Raw genomic sequence first — 19,937 nt, forward strand, 5'->3', positions numbered from 1 at the left:
TACTGTGTCCACTGAATTCCACTTGTTTGTCATGAATAAGGCTGTTATTTTGCAACCAGTCTGATAATTTTTAAAGGATATATCAAGAATATATTTCAAGGATATAGCTTTGAGCAGATGTCTAACAACCTAACTGGCCGATAGGAAGGATCCAAAAACTATTCCTTTTTTTATAAATTGGAAAAATGATACCCATTTTCCATCTAGAGGGCAATTGGCCCATGTTGTTTATCGTGGCAAATAAACCAGCCAGGATAGGCACCCACCATTCTATGTACAGTTGTACCTTGAAAGTCAAACGGAATCCGTTCCGGAAGTCTATTCGACTTCCAAAACATTCAGAAACCAAAGTTTCTGATTGGCTGCAGTAAGCCGTGGAAGCCCGTCGGACGTTTGGCTTCAAAAAGAACGTTCGAAACCTAGAACACTCACTTCCGGGTTTCGATCGTTTGGGAGCTGATTTGTTTGGGAGCCAAGGCGTTTGAGACTGTATTCCTTATAGAGCTTTGATGGAAGTATATCTTCTCCAGGAGCTTTTTTAAAATTTCAGGTAGGAAATAAGGGCTTTTATCTCATTGCAGGAGACTGGTTGCCATCCAGGTAAGTTATACAATCTTGGTACACGTGATTGTCCAGAATGACCACCAAATGTATCAGAGAAATATTTAACTGAATCAGAGGCATGAACTGAGGTTTCCTGTGATGATCTCACTTTATTTAACCCCCAGGTCATCAGTTCCCAGAATTTGTCTTCCCTCTGTTTCATTACTGCTACTGGTTTTTCATATATTCAAGCTTTATTGTTTTCGAGCAGACATTTATTTTTAAAAGACTTTTTTGTCTTTTTGTCTATCTATGTTTGTTCAAATTTTTCATTGATTCCCCTGGTGGATTCTTATGCAAATTCCTAATTGCCTAAACCAGAACTTTTTTAGCCACTTTGTCAAACCAGCCAATATGTGTTGATTGTGTGTACTTGGTAATTGTAGAAGTTATCAAACAGGACAAGAGTTCTGTGACAATTTGCTGGAAGACATCAACAGGATGTGGAGACTTGCTCATAAAAAGCTGATGCAAGCTCCTCAGATGATTACTATATAGTGTCTCTTGAACAGCACTGCTCAATTTGTTCAGATAAGTATATTGATCCTTAGGTACGTCCACAGCACTCCCGTGAAGAATATATAAATTATACAAATTCCAACAATTTCAGGCTCTGTGCGTTATATTTCTTGAACAAATGTTTGCAAGAAAATGATTTTTAAAAACCAAACCTTAAAACCATAATGAAATTTATCAAATATAGATAAAATAAACAGATTAAAAACAAAGATTGTTGTTTAGTCGTGTCCGACTCTTCGTGACCCCATGGACCAGAGCATGCCAGGCACTCCTGTCTTCCACTGCCTCCCGCAGTTTGGTCAGACTTGTTGGTAGCTTCAAAAACACTGTCCAACCATCTCATTCTTTGTCGTCCCCTTTTCCTTGTGCCCTCCATCTTTCCCAGCATCAGGGTCGTTTCCAGGGAGTCTTCTCTTCTCATGAGGTAGCCAAAGTATTGGAGTCTCATCTTCAGGATCTGTCCTTCCAGTGAGCACTCAGGGCTGATTTCCTTAAGAATGGATAGGTCTGAGCTTCTTGCAGTCCATGGGACTCTCAAGAGTCTCCTCCAGCACCATAATTCAAAAGCATCAAATCAACATACATAATAAAATTATAATTCTGGGTAGGCTTGACTACACAAAAACATTTTTTTGGCAGACATCAAAAATAATACAGCAAAGGTGCCTGCTTAACATTAACTATCCACACACTATCCCAAAAGCTGGCTCCAGAACCCTCAGGTGTGTTGTTGCTGTATGATTGTTTCATTTACCTCTTGGCCTGGGTTTTAACTAGATGATGTCCATCAAGGAGCCAGAATTTGACGTATAGACAGTGACCATTTTGTGCAGGGGTTCCATCTCTGGCCTCCTTGTGTGCTGGTGGAGCATGCATAAGCCTTCCCTGTTCCACCCCAATTTCTCCCTCTTCCAGGTCCAAAAGGACCTGCCTATCAGTGGTCACACATCAATTGGACGTGCCTAAAATGGCCCCCACCTGTACTGTGTCTGCTGTCTCATATCAACTGTGGGGACTTCCTTTCTTCTTGAGAATTCTACCCCTCTATTAGGCAAATTCATGTAGAATGGGTATATCAGTGGCAGTAAGTAAAATGACAACTAAAAATGAATTCACCTTTTTCAGAGGCACTTCATGTCTGATTGCTGAGTGTCTAGCCTTCTCGATTTGAATGGACACTTTGAGTTAGAGCGATTCATCTTTTCATCATGGTTCTCATCGCTTCCTTGGCTTAGGCCAAGGGAAAGGGGAGGAAATTCAAGCCTCCCCAGGTGTAACTAATGCAGGTGGTTCTTCTGAAAGTATCGTTTCTCTTCCTGTGGCCCAGGGGCACTTCACACATTAAAAGTTTTCCTATAGAGAGATAATCTCCATGTAGGAGACGTGCTTACCCAATGTGCAAAATGCAGCACGAGTGCTTTTCATCCTTCATTTCATTTTCAAAATAGGCTGCTAATTGGTATACATACAAATCTTGCCAAACTGAGATCATTAAAAAGGGGGAATAAAATCAGAAGTGTGCAGTTAGCATATGTCTGAATTAAATCCAGGCTAAGGAATTGCTCTGGGGATATGAGGGCAGAATAAACTCTCCTCCTAGCTTCAAAACAAGATGCCCATAACGAGACACAGAATTGCCTTCTTATTTGCACAAAACTGAGGAGAGCCCCAATGACTGATTCAATCAGCTGCTATTCAGTTATTGGTGTTTCGCTTCCCCTCTGCAGCCTCCTTCCCTAAAACAAGGTCAAATTATTGAAGGATTTCTCCTGCTGCCTCTCCCTATGACTGCAGCTCTCACCTCTATCTTTACCCCACTACGAGGAGGCCCTAGACTAGTTTCTTATGTAGTACCAAGATGTGTATGGTTTTTATTATTTTATTATTTTAAATGTTCTAAAATTAATCATGCACCTTCACTCTCCCATGGCTTTTCCCACAAGGTCAGGGTTCCTCTTCCTGCCCCTCTCCCTCATTGTACAAGGCTTGTTCACACATTATGCTGAGTGTAGGGAAAAGCTGTCTCTATGCATCTCTAGGACCTTGTGTGAAATATCTGTACACAGCTGCATAAGACTGTACACTGGGTGGATGTTACATGTGAATGAATGCACAACTGTAAGGCTCAAACTATTGGTTTACACAGTTACTTGTTGAATGTAGCATGCAAACACCCTTATGATATATCATATAGATTAACTGTAGGGAGGGACATAAAATAGATAATTTAAATGAGGCAAACAGAAGTTAAGGAAAGTGCCCTGGAATCTTTGTAGGTTCTGTACACCCTTTCTCTTACCGGGCCTGCATATTGAATCTTCTTTTATTTTTAAAGGTGGTAAACCGTCCAGCTATACTCCTCGCAGAGAACAAGGCCACTCAGAGCTGTGGTCAAGGTTGCTGCTGGCTTGGACATTAGGCAAGTGGCGGGGACTGTCCAGGGAAGAACCACTGATGAAGAAGAACCACTGCCACCTTGATGAAAAACTAATGCAATATAATATACATATGGAATTTGAGGATGGGGAGAGGGGAAAGTTTGCCTTGAGACGAGATCAGGGCTGTGGGAAACTTTTTTTAATGCCAAGGGCATTACCTTGGGGTAATCTGAAAGGACTCACATGCTAATGTTGGGTAAGGCCAGAGACAGTGATGGGCACCCCTTTTCTCCCACCCTACCACCCCCTTTTCTATCTCTCTCTATTTCTGATACCCCCTCTTCTCTCTCATTATTCCCTGCTGGGTGAGGAAGAGATCACTTTGCCAGAGGGCAGAAGAGGGTTTTTCTCCCTTCCCTCTTCCATTGCTCTGTGCATTTTGGCTCCATCTCTCTAGGCTTGCTATACATCCAGAAAATTCCAGACATGTACAGAAATTGGACGCCTAAAATGGGAATCCCCCCTCGGATGTTTTTTGTGGGGCGCACAGTGAAGGTTCCAGCTGCCCATGGCACTGCTGCTATTGCTGGTGGCGACTGCCTCCCTTGCTGGGCTGTGTGCAGCCGCCCCGTCGGGGAACCGCTTCTTCAAGGTGCGGGTGGCATGCTAGGCTGCAGCGGTGCTTCAGCACCTGGCGGCGGTGCAGTGCCACAGCCACAGTGCCAGCACCTGGTGTGCCTTTCCCAGGGGCCTGGACCCTACATTTACGTCTCTGAGCCTGCCCGTCCAGCCACAAAGAGAGGGCGCTCCTGTCCAATGGCTCCCACGTCTCCTGCAGGTAAAAGGGAGGCAACATGGGCTCATGTGCAAGTGTGTTATCCCGGAAACTGGAAGCGAGAGAATCGCTTTCACTCTCAATGAAGTCTGTGATCCAGGGAGGTTGGGTAGCCATAGCAGAATGAGCTCCCTCATCCTCCACTCTTGGCCTGAGGCGACTCTATGGTTGCAGGAGGTTGGCTGGGCTCCTTGCAGGCAGCAGTGGGAAGGGAAAGCCGGTTTGAAGGGGAGCCAGAGAGACCGTGGGGCCAAGGGAAGTGAGAAGGCAGGGGACCCAAGGCGGGTATTGGGCTCTGGGGCGGCCTTCTTACATGGGGTCATATTTTTCAGTGTTTTCCTTGAAAAAGCTCAACAATTTTGGGGGTGTCCGGAAATATGGCAAGCCTACATCTCCCCATTTTTTTTTACTTCCTGCACTCCTCCAGTCCGCCCATGCTCCCCTCCACCCAACCACATGGAATTTCATCCTTGAGCTGCAGGTTGCCGACATCTGCATGAGATGCCTTAACTGCCTAGAGCCTAACAAGATGTTTCCCATGCTCTTCAGCTTCCTATAATCCCATAGGCTGTTCCTTGCATGCACTTCGGCCCACCTAACCCAACAGTGGCAACAACACATCCTTGCATAGGTCCTCTCTTTGTGTATAACCCTTTACATCAGAAGTGGCTAACCAGCGACTAACCACATAGACTACAACTCCTATCATCCTTGACCACTGGTCATACTGGCTGGGGCTGATGGGAATTGGAGTCCAATAACATCAGAGGAACGCAGATTAGCTACCCACAATTTCTATCCTCTGCAGTAGCCGTGACACACTCTGCAGTGACACACTCGCTAACAAAATACTAAAGAGCCTTGAATGTTCCGTTTACAGAAGTACAGCATTTTCTCAAGCAAAATAAAAAATATTTGAGTCGGAGTGTTACTTGATCACTAACAGAAACACTATCTTGAGTGAAGTTGTGTAGACTGTACTGAAAATGAGACACAAAGATACATTTATTGAAGAACAACAAACACACTCAATTGTGCTGGAATTCCCTGAGGTCTTTGGCAGTCCCTTTGTACATTCTAATACTTTATTCTCATTAACACCTAGTAACTCTTTGTTTGCATGTAAGTTAAACTCTTTGTGTTCCTGTCTAAAAATCAGTATAACTGCTAATTTGTGCTCAGTACTTAAAATTATACATTGTGATTTTAAATACTGGACCGCAGAACTGGACCACGGAGAATATATATTTCCTTTTAATCTAAGACTAGAAGTAGAATGAAGCTCATATTCCACTTCCAAGGATTTTTTTTGTACCATATGCTGACAATATTATATTTTAATAATTAATCGTTCATCAAAGGAAAGATGAGCAGGAATGCTAAATTCAAAGTTATTCAGATTGCAAAAATGAATAATGCATGACTTTTATATTAAATACACACTGTAATACGTAGTCTACATTTCATCCAGCCTTGCCTGTCTTCCATTTTTAAACATTTTGAACTGAAATATGAATTATCAACCCAGGGAAACTTATTTAGACAAAAGACAGCCTTATTTGAATGCAAACTTGAAGTATCCTGCTATGATTAAATTTTAGTTATCAATTAGGTGGAATTTATTTTAAGTGTCTGGGAAGACAAAGTCAGTTGCAGAAGGCAGCATCTCTTGGGGGAGGGAAGAAGGCAGGCTTATGATTGCAGTTAAATAGAGTTTCTGCCCGTGTGCTCAAATGCTTGACAAGTAGGCCGTTTTGGACGGCTGCCTCTACCAGGTATTGCAAAAGCAAATAACACAACATCACAGGTATAGTTGTTTGTTCAGTCCACTTAGTTCACGCAGAGATTTTGGCTGTTTCATAATATATGCCCTAGATTGCTGATAGTCAGCTGGTACCTTCCAGCTTTCTTGTGACAACGAACACTGCTATTGATATATTCAGGTGTTCTAGCTGTTGCTCTGTTTTTTACCCCCCTTGCCTTTGGCAGAGCGAATGGGATGGAACCTGAGACTTTCTGAATACTAAACTGATGTTCTACAATTGAGCTATGGCCACTTTAATGGCTTTGTTTGGGTATCAGGCCCAATAAACGCCTGCACATGAGATCTTTGAGAGCTGCAATGTTGGGCTATCTGAATCACTGATCTGGCCTCAGTATGAGGCAACTTCATAAATGCAAAAAGGTCATCCCTTAGTTAGAACTCATAAACTTGAGAGTAGCTTGACCAATGCAGCGCAGGGCATTAACATCCTTGTTCTCCACCTATTATAAATGCTGGTGACACGGCATTCATTAATGCACTCCAAGACAATTGGCTAATGTGCTGCTAATGGCTTTCGCATGATGGTGCGCACAATGTGCGTGCCTGCCAGACTTAACACAAATCTCTCACATTGGTGAATTGCCCTTTGCAAGAGAAAGCCACGACTGCTGACGAATCAACCTCATATAAGGTCAAGGCCACGAAGTTACACTTTGAGAAGCAATGCCTTTCTGTGGGTGTCCCATCCCTTAGCTCTCTTGTGCATCCATTACAATAATGTTTCATGACAAGATTGGTCCTGGGACTGCTAATGGAACATGGAGCCTTTTCCTTCCAAGGCAACTGCTCTCTGAAAGCTGTGCCAACTGTAGAGAAACCACAAGGCTGCTGGTTGGTTACAGATGAGGATGGACTCTAGCCAGTTTCCTCTGCACAAAAGGCGCAGATCAGGAAGACAAGTACCCCTAGGATGACTCCTCTTAGCAGATGCAGCAGAGACTGCTAAATGGCAGAGGAACAAAGAAGCTCTGTGCCTTAATGCTCAACTACCTACAATCCAGCAGTTTGCCACTTTCCTCATTCCTGCTTATTCTGGATCATATTTCATCCTACATTTAAAATGGTTTCCGATTCAGCTAGCTCCGGTTCATAACTCTCTGGCAAAAAGGAAAACTCCCAAAAGTGAATGACATGTTAAATCCATTCCTTTTTCCTGCTCGGGAGGTTATTAATCCCTTCCCGGTACCACTTTGTGACTGGGTCACATTCTGACAGCTGAAAAGCAATGTTCAGTCTGTCAGGAGGACGTTTTGGTTACATTGCTTAAACAATCGGTTTTCTGGAGCGCTTGTCGTAAACTAGAAGTGAATGCCTGAAAGTGGAAGTACAGATCCTGCACAGACATTCAAAGTGGACACACACAGGTCCTGCTATCCGTTCGCTCGCTATGTGAAAATTCACTTATCTACACATAAATAATTCTACCCAAACCTCGCTATTAACACAGCCGATTCAGATATCTGAACACTAGTCGTTTGTCCATTTCCTTATTTCCTTGCCTGTTTGTGCTTTGCTGATCGGCAGCAGCCATTTGTGAACAGAAACCACGCAGGGAAGGAGGGAGATTGGATGAATCAGAGAGCAGAAGAGATTGGATAAATATTTTTTTTTTCCTTTATCTCTCTTTTGCTGGTTGGCTGCAGCCATTTCAGGAAGAAACCGTGGGGAAAGAGATCAGGTAAATCTCTTTGATTATAAATATTTCCATAGGAAATAATGGAAATCATGGACTTGTGCGAACACTCACCTAATAAATTGTTTCAATGGAACGCATTTGTCTGGTAATTGAGACCTTCGTATATATGGGGGAATAGTGATTGGGAGGGGCAGGATCTGCACCTCTGGCACACTCAATTTCCATGCTTTGGTGAGCCTGCCTGCATAGCTGTGGAACCCTAAATGCGTAACCTGAAACCCCACAATTCGTACACCAGGGGAGGGGGATAGATGTGCAATTCATGTGTTTGGGATCTATGGGTGAAGGCCACTATACTGGCATTACCTCCATAGGGTTGAGGTTGGTTATGCCAGGAGCACTGCCAGATGGCATAATCACAACCTCACACCATGCAAACATTTTGAAGGTACAGTTGCAGGAGATACAGTGGTACCTCGGGTTACAGACGCTTCAGGTTACAGACTCTGCTAACCCAGAAATAGTACCTGGGGTTAAGAACTTTACCTCAGGAGGAGAATGGAAAGGAGCAGCGGGAGCCCCATTAGCTAAAGTGGTACCTCAGGTTAAGAACGGTTTCAGGTTAAGAACAGACCTCCAGAATGAATTAGGTTCTTAATCCAAGATACACTGAAATTCAACCAAGGCGATACGAGGAAGTCGCTTAACAATGTTAATAAGATTAGTTACAATAAGGTTAGGATTTATGTTTGTTTGTTTATTTATTTGTTTGTGTGTTTAAAAATTTTGTGGAAAACTAATAAAAAAAATTTGGGGGGGGGGAGTTCTAAACCCGAGGTACCACTGTACTAAAGGAGGAAAGGTAAGTACGTCAAAACGTAAAATTTGTGGGAGTTTTAATTTGTTCTAGTCTATTTTATGGTGTTTTTAACCTTCTGTATGTTTTAAATCACAGTTGTATTTTTTTTTTTAAAGCAATAATTTATTGCTTTAGTTTTTTTGTAAACTGCTTTAGGGTTTCCCCCTAAAATCAAGCAGTGTATAAATTTTATCAAACAAACAAACAAATGTGCATTAAAGGGGAAAGCTTTTGCTGCTTGAATAATACTTGAAAGCCTCATAACAGTCTTACTTCACTTTTCTGGGCCAGGTTCAAGCTTTATACAATAACGAGGGCTAGAAGTTTCCTGCTAATTACTTAAAACAATTAATTTCTGTGCCAGATTCAAACTTTATACAATAATGAGGGCTAGAAGTTTCCTGCTAATTAATTTAAATAAATGCTGAAAGAAATTTGGGCAAAGAGACCATAGTTCAACACGCTAGACAGCTTTTACATGCAAGTGTTCCCGGTCCAGCCCCTGGTATGCAGAGTTAAAATTCAGATAGCAGGGCTGAAAAGGACATTCACAACAGACATTAAAGAGATGCTGCCAGTCAAAGTATACCATACTTAAAATACGTTTTTAAATGGATGGTTTCTTGTCTTGGTAAATGCTCTGATACAGCAGCTTCATATATTTGAATAATTCTCATCTCCTTAATCTTCCAAGAAAGTCACTGGGAGTAGAACTATGCCTATTTCTCTATCTCCTGAATATAGTAGGCAGCTATATGGGATTTGCCATAAGGGCCATGATCCAGAAAAGACACATTCTGCATCCTTGGATGCTCATGAATCCTTCTGAGTGATGCCACCTCCGCTGCCCACACAGAGCAACTAAAGTACTACTTAATCTGCTGCAAGTGTAAAAAGCAGATATGGGATTTTGGTATGAGAATTGTTTCAAGAAAGACTGCTACCAGAGTACCCCAAGTTTCCCTTCTGAAAGCGTTTTTGTTTTGTTTTTTGGGAGGGGTTTACTTATATGTGCTCTGATGTGTAGCGATGCTTGGGATGAACTAACTGCATTAATTAAAAAATCTCTCTGTTACGCCTCAAGGTAGTTCCCATAATTTCCAGGTGAACTGAACATGGATTAAGTTTATTTTCTGGTGTAACTTTGGGTGATTGTTAATTCAATTCCATTTTAATTTTAATTCAATAAATTATATATATTGGGCTTTCGTTGCGCTTAACTCTGGGATTGATTGTGGCCACTGCCCTTTATAAACCACTTAGAGGTTTTCTTACAATCAAGCCGTATATAAATGATGTTGAATAAAATTAATAAACAACATTTACCATCAGAAAAGTGAAGCTGCTGTTTATGATTAAAGATCTTAACTGCTCGGAGAAATATTATACTGTTTGTGCACTTTGATGTTTTCCTAGGCTTCTTAAGTATATTTTACATTTTAGCAAAGCAGTTTGTAAAATTCTAAGGGCCGGATGGGCGGGGGGGATGCCAAGGACCATGTGAATGAATTATGAATTGAACTGGAACAGAATTAGTTCCTTTTTGGAATGGGTGAACTGGAGGTAGAACTAATTCCTTTTAAAAATTAACTTTCCACAATGGATGCAACACAAAATTCTATATCCATCTCCCAGTTTTCCATTGAACTACTCCTTAAGTTTCTACATATTGGAGAAACATGGATCATCTTGGCAGTTTCCTACACCCCTCTTCTTCCTTCATCACACATCATCTCAAATTGCTTTCTTCTACAGTGGTGCCCCGCCAGACGAATGCCTCGCAAGACGAAAAACTCGCTAGACGAAAGGGTTTTCCGTTTTTCGAGGTGCTTCGCAAGGCGAATTTCCCTATTGGCTTGCTTCGCAAGACGAAAACGTCTTGCGAGTTTGCTTCCTTTTTCTTAAAGCCGTTAATACCCAGGGAATCCGCGCTCCGCAAGATGAAAAAATCGCAAGACGAAGCAACTCGCGGAACGAATTAATTTCGTCTTGCGAGGCACCACTGTATTAGAATGCAGGTTTCACAGAGTAAAATGGGACTGAATCCCATTTAGCAAGTGTCCTGATGGTTGCAACCCTTGTCTGCAATCCTATACAAGTTTACATGGGTCCATTGAACTCAATGAAACTTCTGAGTAGACATGCATAGAAAACACACAGTAGTGAAAAATTAAGAGTATGAGTGCTGCTAATGGGTGCAAATAACCCCAGAGCAAGAACTGGCTTTGGGAAGTCAGGCTTTGGTATATGTGCACATGACTAAGACACCACACAAAATCAGGACACTGAAATGCAAGTGCGAATTTGTTCTCCTCTGTTTATTTTTACTAATTAGCACAACTGTGGTTATTTGCAAAAAGCACTGAAGCTTGCATTATTTTCAAGTGCCTCCTTTAATGTTTCTAAAGGAAAATTAATAAGTATCGCAGAGGCATCATTAGCAAATAGGAAAATGTGACAATAAAATTACAGAGACACTTCCAGTGTAAGTGGACTAAGCTGTTATTTTAGCTCTTGTCCTCAGAAGCACAAGCAACTAGCATGACCTACAGCAACTGTACTTAACTTCAAGGTGGGGCGTTAGTAAGCAAGAATTTAAAAAACAAAACAAAGCACACAACATTAATATCCATCTTTTGGTATCTTTTTCAAGCATAGTGCTCAAGGAGTTTAATTAACAGGAGAAGAGAAATGTACAAAGACAAGGGGGGTCATATGCATCATTGTTTTTGCTGGATGAGCAAGGGAATTACCCAGCAAAAGAAAAAGAAACTGGAGCCTGGAAGCAAATTAATTCTCTCTCACACTCCCACTTCTCATGGTCACTGCTACTACCTATGGAAACCACTTAATGCTGTGGTCCACCTTGTGACAGGGTGAGTTGTCAGAGGCATGTCACATTGGTGCTCCAGTGTCTGAGCTGGCTTGTTCAAGATGGCAGCAGTGACCCACAAGGCTCTGAAATACCTGGTGCAAAGCTAGCTAAGTCAACCTTCTCTAACCTGGTACCCTTCAGAATTTGCTGCACAACCACTTCCATCATCTCTGGACTACAACTCCCATTGTCTTTAACCATCTAGCTATACGAGCTGAGGCTGATGGGGGCAAAGAGCAGGTTGGGAAAGGCTGAACTAGGCATTCATTCCTCTTATGCTCTCAAAATGTTCTCAGGGCCAAAAGGGACATGGCTGGACCCCCACTGCAAGCGGGCAGGTTTCAAGGAGGGGGGTGATTCTGATCAGAGAACATGGTGGGTTGGGTCAATCTGTCAGGAGTGCATGCAGGAGCCAGACCCAGTGACCAGTAGGGCTTCGCAGGACTGGGGCCTTCCTTGGTAACTCACTGCACCTGGTGGCAAGAGCCGGGAAGGGATATAAGGTCAGCATTTCCCTTCGGCTCTTTGCCACAGCAACATGTTTCCTGCCTTGCTGCGTGTGGCTTCTTGCTTCTTGATCCTTGGACCCTTGACTTTGTGACTCCTTGCTTGTCGCCCCTCAGACCCTTGACTTTGTGACTCCTTGCTTCCTGACCCTCGGACCCCTGGCTTCCAGACTCCCGTTCTTGCTCCCACCCTGCCGTCTTGCCCCCGGTCCCAACGTCCTCCGCCAGGACTTCAACCGCCTGTAAACTGGACCGTGACACAATCTGCCTCAGGCCTCCTCAGCTCTGTTATGTATTAAAGAATGAGACCCTTGTGCAAATGAAAACTCAGTTTTGGACCTCAGTGGCTGACTCTTCAGCTCTGAAACTCTGGCCTAGAAACATGTTCTGAATGTGGTATAACGCCACAGATCATGCTGGTCGGTAATCACACAGTCCAAAGTTGGAGTTAACTTTTTATTAGCAAGATCACAATCTCCACAGATTTGGCTGCGTGTCAGGCCTACTGAGCACAGCAGCTCTTTCCTGGTGGGTCTTATTCAATGAAATCAGTTGCCGAGATTGAAGGTTCCTGCCTCCCCACAGCAGTCTGTGTCTCCAGGGCTTTTTCCAAGCAATTGGAGAATGCACCAGCATGCAACCAATCTCTCCTCTACCTTTTTCTTGCCTCTCCTGGTTCTGGGAGACCGGGGGGGAGGGGAACTTGTTGCAGCAGGAGGAGACACCTATGACTCTTCACCAGCCTGACCCATCTCTGCCTCGTGGCCTCCCTCCTCCCACTCACCAGCTTCAGCTCTTGATTCTTGACATTCCTCTGCCACAGGCTATCCCAGCTCATGAGGCCCTGTTACCCATTTCAGCTTCCAACACCTACTCATCGCCATCTTCTCCCTCTGACCACCCATTGTCATTCCACCACCACTCCCCAGGCTCTCAGCCGTCTTCCTTTGAGGGTTCCCCAGCTGGTTCCTGCCACCATTCTTCTGGGTCCAACCAGTCTATGTGACATAGAAAGCCTTTTTACTCAAATTGCACTTGGTTGGCAAGGGATTGTGCAAGGTGGATCTAGGCAAGCTATAACTTGGATGGGGTGAGCTATAAATATAATGTATCTGCACCAGCAGCAAGACTGCAGTTAAGCAGTTAAACTCCCCAATAATGCCCACGTCAGGTTGCACCCAACCAACATGATACGTGTATTTTTAATCTTTTTGGAAGCCGCCCAGAGTGGCTGGAGAAACCCAGCCAGATGGGCGGGGTAAAAATATAGTATTATTATTATTATTAATTATTATTATTATTATTACTACTACTACTACTACTACTACTACCACCTTTGGATCTCCTTTGTCTGCTTAAGGGAAATCATTACATTTAGAAAACCTGGGGAGCAATCTTAAACCCACTTGCCCAGGAGCAAACCCCATTAACTCCATTGTTAGGATTGTGCTGTAAATTTCTAATTTTCACTGAATAAATTATTACTTTATGCATTTGTAATAAAGAATGTTTCCTGAACTGACAGGATAAAATTTTCAAAGCAACTGATCTCACAGACAGAAGATTTGGAGCTAAGTTTAGTTTCTGGGCAGATCTTCAATACTCTCAAGCAAAGGAAATCCATACTGTTCTATAGACTGGGGATGTGTCTTCCAAGATCCTGAGGTCATCATTTGAGGCGCTCCTCCAAATACCCACTCTGACATAAGTTCAAAGAGTGGCAGAAAGACAGTGGGCTTTCTCAGTTGTATCTCATTCCCCATTATTGTTTGTAAGCCGCTCTGAGCCCAGCCTTGGCTGGCGAGGGCAGGCTATAAATAATAATAATAATAATAATAATAATAATAATAATAATAATAATTATTATTATTATTATTATTATTATTTACAGGATGTTCCCCCAAGTACTTCATATAGCCCTTTCTAACAGTAAGAGCTGTGGAATTAAAGCAGTGGAATAGACTCCCATAACTGGTGGTGCACAGGTTTTTAAGCAGAGGTTGAATGGTCATTTGTCATTGCAGGGGGTTGGACTAGATGATGCTTCCACCTACATGATTCTATGATTCTAGCCTACACAATAATCAGCTGGAAGGTTACAAGAAGCAGGCCCATTTTACCATACATATTTGTCTCTCAGCATTATACTAATACCATGAACTCTATGCACTTGTGAAGCTACATGGTTTCTAAGTTGGGGCTGGATGGGAGAACAACATATTAGACAGAGGGCCTGACCAACAAGCTATTTCTTTACTTCAATATTTGTACCCCATCTTTCTGTTGCAAATGGGGCCTTAAAGGCAGTCCTAAACACCAGCTTTGGCACAAACCACAAGAGCTTGATTACATTTCAAAGCTTATTTCTCATGTGTTACATCCACATACCTTTTCAGAGGCATGTTGGCAGAAATAAATATCGGGGGAAAGGGGGAAACTGTTCGATAAGGAGAGCATTTAATCTTAAGCCAGTCATGGGGATTTGGGGGGAAAAACAACAATAAAGGGACTCCTGAGATATGCAGGTGAAAAAGACTCAGGTGGGTCAAACTCTGCTACTTGGATCAGAGATCACACTTGCTTGCTCTGCCAAGTGTTTCTGTGTCTACCATGAGAGCGCTTTGGGAGGCGTACAAAGGTTTTATTTTCCAAAGAAAAGGAGCTACAGTGGTGGGCCTGAGATCAATTTGTGCATAACTAGCTTGCTGTGTTTCCTCTTTGTGTGTTGATAAAGGGGTTACCCTTCCCTAGCGCCACACAGAGGAAGCCAAGCTGAATGGGTGTGTGCATGTGAATTAAACCTCAATGTGGTTTATTGTGGCACTGAACCATGGACTACAAAAAAGGCCAGGGATTGGGCCTGCCCATCCTGTGGGCCTGCCCTTCCAGTAGTGACATGGAAGCATGGCAAAATTCACACAAAGCAGATGGTCAAGAGATGCAGCAAAAGTTGACACTTTCTGCCGTGCAAATCCAGTTGCCTTCCAGTGATGTGATACTGACCTTGGTCAGCCCTGTCCATAATAAATGTTGGGCTTATCTAGGTCAGAGTTTTGCATTTGAACAGCAACTTGATATATTAACTGTTCTACACTTTTCTAGAAGAGCTGCCCAGGGCTGATCAAGCAGTGGCAGCATGATTTATTCAGACGCTGATATTGTAAAAAGCATAAAAGTGACTCAGATGAATCCTGCTGCCTTTTTATCATAGTTGCTCATGCCGATTCTGGCACACTGAACCTCCTGGTGAACACTGCAAAGTGTGATTGGGAAGACATAAAGATGTGTTGACATTGACAGATGATGACACACACTGGAGATCTGCAATTGACCACGTCTCACTGCTATGCATATACCACATAAGGGCAACTTCAATACTTTGGTGGTGCCTTCCAGATGTTGTTGAACTGCAACTCCCATCAGCTGTAGCCAACATGGCCAATGGTCAGGGATGCTAGGAGTTGTAGTCCAACAACATCTGGAGTTTGATTACTTTTGTTTTATGGCATGCACCACAGCGATTATCAGTGTACAAACAGTAGGTGTACAGTGCAGAAGCAGAACACAGAGAAGCTGATAAGACAGTGTTGAAGAAGGAAGGCCATTCAGATGTAAAGAAGTCTGAAATCAGAAGCTGCTTCTCTCCCCCCTCCCCCCTTTTGTTTTATGGGGATAAATTGCTTAGAACTGGAAGTAGCTGCAGTACCTGCCTGAGGGCAGGAAAACATGGAAGAAACCTTGCAAGCGTTCCTCTTTATTCCAACACTGCTAGGATGTTTGGCATACAGTGTATTTTTCTTCAATAGTATTTTCTATAGTACTTCTGGTAAAAGAAAACTTTCTGCAACATTAGGATTCTAGGAAACTAATTCTTGGAGACGAAGAAAAAAGAAAAAAAGAAAATAAACAACAGCAGCAAATTCTGCATTGATTTTTTATGTTGACATTTCTCTATCATCATTACTAAGCTGGTGACAGTGTGAAGGGCACAATTATTTATGTTCCATCAAATTAGCCTGTAATTCAAATCCCTGACGATATCTCCAGCCTAGATAGTTTATACTCCTGCAGAATGTTGTTTCTGACATTACACATCTTTGCTAATCACTGGAAGGACATGGGAAAGTGAGAAAACTTTGACATGAGGAGATGGCTGCAAGATTATCACCATCTGCTGGTACTGACAAGGGTTTCATACACGTTCTGATTAAAGGCATGCTATAGAAACAGCACATGGATGAGGCTGTTTATTCCAGACTTGGGAAACCTGTGGCCCACCAAATGTAGTTCAGAGTCCAACTCCCATCAGCACCAGTCAAAATGCTCAATGGTAGGGAAGATGGTAGATGTAGCAACTGGAGGGTCACAGGTTCTTTAAAGTTTAAGATGTTTGGGGAAGGGAGTTTTTGACAGCTGTGGTTTCTACTGTCACCACAAAATGGTAACCTGGAAATTAAGGTGAGAAGTAAGGCCAAGAAGCATGAGATTGGCGCAGCAAGGGGAGCTGAATTTCTCATGCTGCTTTGAGCTAACGAACCAACACCTTAGCTGCAAGCTTATCCATTTATTATAGAATTTGTTTGAGCAACAGCTGATCACTGTATCACAGAGCTCCACCATCACCCAAGTGAAGGACCAAAGATTTTTTGCTTTAGCAAACAAGGATGCATCCTGCCCTGCTTATACCTCCACCCTCCCAAAAGCCTTCAACACCCCTGTTATGGTGGACAAAATTGAGAATTTCATTCTTTCTCATTTTCAGATTCTTATGAGGAGGCAGGTTTCCCCCAACACACCTGCTCATTTCCCCCACTTGAAATGTGAACCCCTGTTGAGAAGGAAGCAAAATATACATCTCTTGCCCACCTAGATTGTGCGGTGTGCAAGCCTGAAAAATCATTATTATGTGGGGAGGGAAAGGCATGCCAGGGAATGATATCGCTATGTACCAGACAATATTCTATTTTTGAGGGGATGAAGTATACCTGCAAGATACAAGTATGATTAGGCGCCAGCAGGTATTCCAGCAGCAGATGGAAATGGAATGGGATAGTTTCAATCATCTTTGAGGGGGTTGAGACCTTGAAATACAGAGTGGGTAGCATGAAAGACTACAAAATATTCCGGGTCACTTAAATGCTAGGTTTGACTGCAGTGTCAAATTACGTAATCACCACAATAGCCCAATTCACTCTTTCTTTCTTTCTTTCTTTTTTTTTGGTGCGCCAGAGTCTTCTGTTGCCCAGTGGGAACTAGATAATAACATCTATTTCTGCAGAAAACAACATGGTTTTCATCTCAGTGTGTAGTTTTTACTTCACAGCTGAAGACTACAATTTATAAATGGCAACAAGCGTATGGAAAATTCCTTAAATGAAGGACTTCGTGGTGTGTTATTGTTTAACCCCTATTTTTCACTTTCTCTAGATTTATTGGCATTCACAGCTGCAACATTAAATGACTCTGAAAGCAGAGCAATTAATCCAGAATCCTATTTGTTTTAATCTAACACTGTCAACTGATTTTAGGTTTCCAGTCAAGAGAAAAAAAATGTTTGTTAAGCTCCACAGCTCTAGCTAATGTCTAAAGACAATCCCCTAGAAAAAGGTGTGAAGATGTTTTATAGACTGAACAGAGATTTATTAGGGTACCTAACTCTGTTTCTGCAGATGCCTTGTGAATTATAATGAGATTATTAAAACTTTTACAAATCATTACATTAAAAATCTGACATGGCTGCTTTTGAAATTAGACCGCTTCTCTGTAATTGCTAATGGTGCATTACTGGTGATAAGGCTTCGAAAAAAATTCTCAATAAAAACTTCTTCAAAAATTTAAGATTTATTTATTTCACTACCCCGTTATAAATTCAAGGATAATAGGTTTATGTGCATCAGAATAGCTGAACGATCACATTTATGTCAGTGATAGAAGACGTTCTCTTGCTGCAAACTTTAATTAATTTTCACAGATAGTTAATTTTCTGTTTCATTATCATCTCCCTAAATTTGAAAGACAAACAATTTATAAACAAACAGAAAACTTTTAGAGGGGGAATGAATTTCCAAGCAAACAGAAAATTAGCTGCAAGAATAAAACGACAACCAAAGTAGTAATACACCTATCTATTGACTGGCTTGCTTTTAAAGAACGATTTATGATAAACATATTCCAAAGTTCCAACTAAAAAAAGACACTTTTTTAGAAAAGGATGTCAGTCCAAACCTATTTCCAGGTAACAAATGACTTTGGGCTTCACACAAACCAAATAATAGCTTCAGTGCCCTTAAACATCAGGGGATGAAAAATATACACCTCAACATGTCCTTTGAAAGGGTGACCCATTCCATTAAGGGCAATATTCCAGGCCTTCTACTCTTCCCAGCAAAAGGTAAATTTAAGCAGCTACTTACCATGATGTACGACACCCTTCAACCCGTGGATAATAGGCTCCAGTGCGGGATTGTCCCTCTGATTGACCTACATGTAAATAATACATGATTGGTTAAATCTATTCTGGCATCAGGCAGAAGAAGAGTCTCAATTTAATCTTCTAAAGGAGGAAAGATGCTATCTAGGAAGCTGCTTAGTCTTTATATTTAAAACAGGTCTTCACCAAACAATGAGCACTTAAGATTTATAATATAATAAAATAGGTGACAGAGACTAAATCACAAGAAAGTCTTCAGAAGGCATTAACACATTAGAAATATCATCATAACCTGGGAAGGGGGTGGGAGGAACGAATAGTTGATAGCTCTACACTTGCTTCTTTCACTGCCACAGATAAAAATGTCTTAGATAAATATAGAAATATCAAGTGATCAAAGAGCAGCCACTTTTTTCCAGGCAAGAGACTTAAAGGCATAAAACATGGAGGTCAACTGAAGACAACGAAGTTCTTCTGAATTGCAAGTGAGGTGGACTAGTCCTTGATAGAACAGAATGCTTCACCTTCTGCAGATTTTAAAAAGGCATTTATTATGTCATTTATATGCCACCTTTGTGCCCAGGTGCCCAAGGCTGTTTACAAGGTTGAATCACTAAAACAAATAAATGCCATAAAGCGTCAAGCTAGCCTTGTAAAGTTAGAGAAGGGACAGTTCAACTGGGGCAGACCCTGATGTTGTCTTTGCCTCCCTCCCTCATTCTCATCTTCCTTCCCAAAGGGCAGGTGGTGTCTGCTGGCTCTGTGGGGAGGAGGGGATAATTTGACTGGAGCAGATGAATGCCTGGAAAAGGTCTAAGAATCATCTGCAACATGGCAATTTCAGAGACAATTAATTTCTACTTATGTTTTTTGTAGCAGAGGGTTTACATATATTGCTCTGCACTTGCAAATGTCAACGACCAGTCCGTGGCCAGCGGCGATGGTGTTGTAAACCTCACAGAAAAGATTCCTACACCTTTGCATCCAAACTATAACACCATCTTATTTCACATTTCAACTACAATGTTTGCCAAATGCCCCCAGGAGGTACATGGGAAAAATGCCCGTTAGCACGTGCATCTTTCAAGAAATCCAATGATTTGGATATATGCGTTAATGGTCAAAACTGAAAAGGTGCCTTAGGCCAAACTCCAATTTATAGGATGACCCCCAAGCAAGCCAAGTTCCCATACAAACAGGAACTCTCATTCATTTCAATTGTGGGGATTGCTCGTGAACACGAAGGGATTTGTGGATACATTGTGCTCACAATGGGGAAAAGCTGGTTTTTACTTAGAAACCCTGTTTTCCTCTCCTCCTTCCATGGACTCATTAGCATTCCACAGGAGATTCCCTGGGGGGGGGGATGCTTCTTGTATGTACACTCTATGGGAAGGCACTCAGGGCTGCTGGTGGGTTAATTAAAAATTAACACAATTATGACAAACTGATGCAAGCCAGATAAAAATTA

At 42.2% G+C, this 19,937-nt stretch overlaps 1 protein-coding gene across 4 annotated transcripts in view; it reads right to left on the reverse strand.

The window, feature by feature from the left end:
• The window catches only part of PTPRG (protein tyrosine phosphatase receptor type G), a 555,232-nt gene that overhangs the window by 120,307 nt on the left and 414,988 nt on the right, over positions 1-19,937 (reverse strand). For all 4 annotated transcript variants that reach the window (XM_081852306.1, XM_081852304.1, XM_081852303.1 and 1 more), the window contains exon 6: positions 18,450-18,516. In XM_081852306.1, the coding sequence (XP_081708432.1) occupies positions 18,450-18,516 (67 nt within the window). The remainder of the gene's footprint in view (positions 1-18,449; positions 18,517-19,937) is intronic.

The sequence above is a fragment of the Podarcis erhardii genome (genome assembly GCF_964252035.2).
Source record: "Podarcis erhardii genome assembly, chromosome: 2".
Lineage (NCBI taxonomy): Eukaryota > Metazoa > Chordata > Lepidosauria > Squamata > Lacertidae > Podarcis > Podarcis erhardii.